This window comes from Chionomys nivalis, chromosome 22 (genome assembly GCF_950005125.1).
Source record: "Chionomys nivalis chromosome 22, mChiNiv1.1, whole genome shotgun sequence".
Classification (NCBI taxonomy): Eukaryota; Metazoa; Chordata; class Mammalia; order Rodentia; family Cricetidae; genus Chionomys; species Chionomys nivalis.
The window spans coordinates 6,435,542-6,441,541 of record NC_080107.1 but is presented as its reverse complement, the minus strand read 5'-3'; the positions used below and the strand labels follow the sequence as shown (position 1 = coordinate 6,441,541).

The following is a 6,000-nucleotide window of genomic DNA, read 5'->3' as shown; positions in this document are numbered from 1 at the left end:
GCTTCTGGCTGAATATGATGCCTGAGGGAACAGAGTACAACCCAGGCAGATGCCCTCTGGAATTACCAGACTGTGAAATCCTGATGTAATAAAACGGTTGTTATTTTAGGCCACAGAGTTTTAGTTGGTAAAGAAGCAACAGCTCATCAGAACAAACAGCGATGCGCTAAGCGCTATGCTTAAAACGCGATAGAACAGGGTGTCCTGATTGGAGGGAGGGACGGGGAGGGACGTGGAACGGGAACGGCCCATAAATGTCACTGACAGGGACAAAAGATGAGTTGTGGGGTTTAGAGGACCTGCACAAAGTCTGAAGGCATCAGAGTCACGGGGTTTGAACAGGCTGCTACCATTTTGGACGACATTACAGCTTTGGCCCAAAGAGTCAGAGAGATCGTGGTGGGAAAGTCTGGCCTCATGCAGACACCATGAGGAGCAATGAGTAAACGTGGTGATTAGGTTTGCACGCCTGAATGTGGAATGCGGAAGAGTCGGTCCTCCTACCTCATCTGGTGATGTGAAGTCACAGGAGTCTCCAGAGAAAATGCCACAGGAAACAGCAGCAGATTTTTTTTTTTGGTACTTTTATTGAAAAGGTACATTTAAAAAAATACACAGACATTTTACCATTTACAGATGGCAGATATAGGCCCTCTACAAGAGTTCACTCTCTGCATTGTTTTATGATACCTCCTGCCCCTGATATCACAAAAATTCCAATCTTCTCAACATCAGTTGGGGTTTTTTTGGGGGTGGGTTGAGGGTGGGGAAGGGCATGGTCATGTGACCTGTGACATAGTCATCGGACAGAAAGACAGATTGTTCAATTATAAATTATATATCTTCTGTACATTATTGCATCAGGGAGCCACAGAGTTATGTAGCATCATTACAAATGAAAAGAGTTTAAAATGAAGATCATTATGTAGAAATACACGGATTCATTGTCTCCTTGCGGATGCACAGAAGGTGCAAAACCGTGCAATTAGGAAGCTCTTTGTGTTTCTGTATACATTTGCTTAGCAACTCAAACCAGTGAGGGTGCTACAAAAATAAGTTAAAACAAAAACAGCAAACAGGTAGTAATTATAGCTATGTTATATGGCTTTCTATTCTGTTTAAATATCTCCAAATAAAACATGAAATAAAGAAAATACATTATCTTTTGTTCTCTTAAAGAGAAAAAAATTTCAAAGCTACTTTGCTTCCTAACAATTACACAGCAATAATAAAAAAAAAAGTTTAACTCGACAAGAGTTACAATCTAGTACTACACGGGATACAACAGTACTCGGGTCTAGAACGGTACACAATCCCTATGGACACTAGTACACCAGAAGGAAGAACGCCACGATCTGCGGGAAGATGGTATCCACAATTAAGCACTTGCGATGGACTTCCGGTCCTCACTAGAACATGCCCGCTTGGATTCCGGAGTTATTTACAGACACCCGAGGAAGAGTTGACTGTTCAAGTCTGCCAGGAAGAGATTCCATTTCGTTTCTAAGCCAGATCACGTCCATGGGAATACGGAGGTCGGTTCTCTTTTTCTGATCAATATATTTTCAAGAAACTTAAATATCTCAGATACACCAATCGGCTGGGGTAGGATGGAGGGGGCACGGGAAACAGGGGGATAGTGCCCTTCAGCCTGGCCTCCATTTGGCTTTGGAGGTTGGGCTGATCTGTGGCCTGCACATTGTAAGTGGGTGGGTGGGGTGGTTACAGTCACATACAAGGCTTAACATCGCTGAATCCTCTGGGCTTTTCTTCTACGCCTTTCCGTTGGCCTGGCCTGTTGCGGGCTGCAAGTATTTAGTAAGGGGCAAAGAGGATGGAGGCGGGAGTGGCCCGGATGGGCCCATGGCCAGGCCTCAGCAGCGCAGGAGGAATGGCTGCAGCCTGGAAGAGAGAGGTGGATGGCCGAGGCGGTAGGGACAGTGCTGAGGACACAGCCGCAGCCGCCAGGGGCGAGGACAGGAAAGTCGGGGTCAGAGGCTTCATCAGATCTTTCTGGAATGCGAATTTTGCCTAAGAAGGGACAAGAATGGGAAACGGGATGAGGGTAATGTTTACAAGTCATAGCACCACGGGTTTTCACTAGTAGAACACTACAGAGCCAGTGAACCGAACTGTCAACATCTTGACTTTGGGAAGTCATGAAATGATGGCTGTCGCTGGGCTCGGTGGCTCTGGGTGTGACCAGACTTTTTGACACTTTGGTTCTGTTTGGGTCTCTGGAGAGACACCCAGAAGGGGCCTGCATAGACAACCAGTTCAACTCAAATCTCAGATGTATGCAGCCTGGGCTGGCCTTGCGCTAGACTTGACCTCCCGGAGTGCAGGGATGATAGAGGAGCCACAGCATCCAACGTTCAGCTTTGGATTTTGAGGAGCATGACTCTTCACATCTCTTAGACTGCATTGGGGTTAGGGAATTGAGATGTAGAACATTAGGAACCCATGAGGAGTTGAGACTTTAAAACCAATTTGCCTTTCTTGTATTGTCCCCATCCCTGTGATGAGCATTCCCTGAAAAAAGTTATAATTAAGTCAAGTTCTGTGCTTGACAGTAACTGTAAGTGGGCTAGAAACCTCTCTACTTGAAGGGATCCTCCTGGGAAGAAATCAGTCATAAAATTCTGTCTTTTGTAACAAAGAGGGGCTGTGCCAACTACATTTGCTTAACACAGGTACCACCTGCCTGCAGCACCCGCTGGTAGCTTTGGTGAGGCCAGAAGATGATCTAAGCTCCCCTCCAGCCGGCCCATCTCAGACCATGCTAGACCCTGCCCCATAGACACTGCGAATCCATCCGTGTATTTATATGGTACCTATTGCTGAAGACTCTTGGTATTTGTGCAAGAAACTGAAAACGGTACAAACTGAGAGCAGCTGAGACGGCCTGGTTACCACCATGAACAGAAAGAGCAATACAGACACTTTCATCGGTATATAAGCACATAGCAGAAAAAAGGACATATGAAATTAAACCTTTCCCGAACTCCCAGGCCATCGCCTGTTCTTGTTCTAGGCCTTTAGTTTAGTTTATACCTTACAGAAGGATGTTTTTTGACAAGGTTTTAGTAAAAGTAAGACATTATCTCTTTTTTAAAAAATTTATTTTTGTTTTAATTGTATGTGTGCATGAGTGCAGATGCCTGCTATGTTCAGAAGGTGTCAGACACCCTGGAACTGTTGTGAGCTGCCTGTCCTGAGTGGTGGCAACTGAAGTTTGATCCCGTGCAGGAGCAGCAAGTGCTTTAAGCCCCTGACCTGTTTTCTCTCCGGCACCAAGACACTGACTTCTAAAGAAGCTCCCTCTTGCTTTCGTAAGGAAGTCGACTTTAGAGTTCCCTGTAGCGGGTATTAAGCAGTTCATCTAACATTGCTGGATCTGTGAGGTGGCTCAGCAGGTAGGCGTGCCTGCTGCTTAGTCTGACATGGCTCAGTGGATATATGTGCCTATGGCCAGGCCTCACAACCAGATTCTGATCCCCAGGACCCGCAAGGGAGTAGGAGGGAACCAACTTCATCAAGTTTTCCTCTGCCCTCCACATAGGCACCAACGACCAAGCACCTCTCTTCCATGAATTCACAAGCTAATGGTTACCACCATTAGCTTAGCACTAGAACTTGTGCTAAGTAGGTAGCAAATTCTGGATTAGATCCCCAGGCCAGGCAATTAGATGATTAATACATTAAAAATAAATAAAAATGAATGAATGGATTAATCATTCCCCAGAGGCCAGTGTAGGAACCTCCAGTTCCGAGGCTCTCCCTATGACCACTATCCAGCCTAGCCAGGCTGTGCAGGGGAACTTACGGCTAAGATGCTCGGGCTCCTCTGGAGCTTGTTGTAAGGGCTGTATTTCGGCTTCAGCGGTTTTCCTGCGACACGGTCTTTATGCCTTCTGCTGGAAATGTGCTGAAGGAAAGAAGTAGTGAACATTAGCTGGCTCTCAGAAAGCTCTATTTCCTAGACAGCAGTAGCTGGTTTCTCCATTTTCCCCTCAGGAGAGGACTTTCTTTCCATCCAGTCCCTCTAATGTTCTCTACAGTCTTATCAGAGTTGCCCTGAGTTGCCACGGTCAAGCCACCATCAAGCCTGTCTTCCTTGACCACATCTTGAGTGTTTAGGGGACAAGTGTCACATGCCATCGACCCTTGGCTAAGGATGTATTGTTTGCTCTTGGTAACTTTTGTGCCCACTTATCTATCTCCAGTCACTGGGCTGGAAGTTGAGAGGTAGGTCGTTCAGCTCAGATATTTTCTTCTAAAGAGCGAAACAATCCCACACTGGGCTGGTATCTCAGAGGCTATTGGCTGAAGGAGGGGAAGGAGCTCCCGCAGCATTCTTCTATGTAGCACTTACGCATTGCGGATTGTTGTGGATTAAATTTAACAGCAAAGACATAGATAACCATTGATAAATGAGGAGCTGTACACAGACAAGACCTGGTATGTTCAGAACATTTAATTTGGGCTGCCTTACCTGCTTGAGTTGGATCTCTGAGTTAACATGAACATCACAGATTTCACAATGAAATGTCTTGTTCTGGAGTCCCGAACCCTTGCTGCCGTTCTGCATCTTTAACCTTGACCCAGGTCTTGGATAGGACTTAATTGGACCAGCTCCATTACGAGCCTCAACCATGGTCTTGTGTTTAGATCCTAAAGATAAAGACACATGTCCTTAGTAGCTCTTTAAGGACAGGAGGCAGAGCTGGAGATTTTGTCCAGTTGGTGGGGTTTTTGCTTGGCGTGTGTGAAGACCCGGGTCCCATGCCCAGCACTTTATGTTCCTGCTGTGGTGGTTTATGCCTGTAATCCCAGGACTCTGAAGGAAGGGGCAGACAGGTGGTCTAGGCTATCATCAGCTACACAGTAAGCCCAAAGCTAGCCTGTGCTACATGAGATCCTGCCTAAATAAACAAACAAACATGAATTATAGGAAACCCTCTATTTTATTTTTCTTCCCTCTTTCCTCTTCCATTACCTTTTTCTCCCTCCCCTCTTCTCTCTTTTCCCCCTTTCCCCCAACTTCCTCTCTTCCTTTCTAATTTTCTTTGAGACAGGCTTTTACTATGTATCCCAGACTGGCCTTGAACTCATCTTGTAGCCCATGCTAGCCTCAAACTTGTGATTCTCCTGCCTGTTTTGTGCTAAAATTACAAGAACGCACCACCACTAGCCCATGTACATGTTTTCTTCTCATTAATTTTAGTGACTGAGTAATATATTCTGTCACACTGGGCTACAATAATTTATTCAGAATATTATTTCTGATGAATTTTTATGCTGTTTCCTTTTTTTTTTTTTTGTCTCATCAGTAAATAGCAGTGGCCAGTCTACACAAACCTTTGACTATATTCCTGTCACTTCATCAGAATGATTTTTGGTAAGTATTAGACGCTTTCTGATGAGACAAAAGACATGCTTTATCTCCATACTACTTCAGCTTTGAACTTTTCAGTCATATGACCATACTTTGCTAAAATCACTCCTAAGTAAAGCGAGAGACACAGACAGAGAGGGAGGAATAGGGAACACATTGGCATGTAAGCAACAGATGTTACATTCTGGTGGGGAAAGCTGGGCTGGGTTATCAACACTCTTTAGACTCAAAGCCCCCGCAGCTAACCTGTGTTGTGTGCCTCCAGCTGTGACAGGGAGTTCACAGCCACTTTGCATAGCGAGCAGTAGAGCAGTTTTTTGGCTTTTTCTTCTTCGGATTCAGCAGCAGACCCTGGAGCTCCGTTTGCGCTCTTGGAGGGAGAAGTGATGGCAGCAGGTGGCAGGGGTGCAGTTCCAGATTTGAGGAGAAAGGCGCCTCCCTCAGAGCCTGAGGGCTGAGCGGAACCGGTGGCTTTTAACTTCCCTTTGTCTTCTAGGGAAGACAACACAGAGAGGTGTTATTAAAGTCTCCCGTGCCTTACAGACCAGACTTAGAAACGGGAATTTGATTTCCATATCAAGTAGAAAAACCAACACAGGTTC

At 45.6% G+C, this 6,000-nt stretch overlaps 1 protein-coding gene across 6 annotated transcripts in view; it reads right to left on the bottom strand.

The window, feature by feature from the left end:
* Positions 1 to 584: 584 nt before the first annotated feature.
* Positions 585 to 6,000, bottom strand: part of Znf385b (zinc finger protein 385B) — a 342,844-nt gene continuing 337,428 nt past the window's right edge. For all 6 annotated transcript variants that reach the window (XM_057755673.1, XM_057755674.1, XM_057755679.1 and 3 more), the window contains 4 exons: positions 5,645 to 5,890; positions 4,496 to 4,674; positions 3,827 to 3,928; positions 585 to 2,031 (listed from right to left, as the gene is read on the bottom strand). In XM_057755673.1, the coding sequence (XP_057611656.1) occupies positions 1,816 to 2,031; positions 3,827 to 3,928; positions 4,496 to 4,674; positions 5,645 to 5,890 (743 nt within the window). In that variant the 3' untranslated portion in view covers positions 585 to 1,815. The remainder of the gene's footprint in view (positions 2,032 to 3,826; positions 3,929 to 4,495; positions 4,675 to 5,644; positions 5,891 to 6,000) is intronic.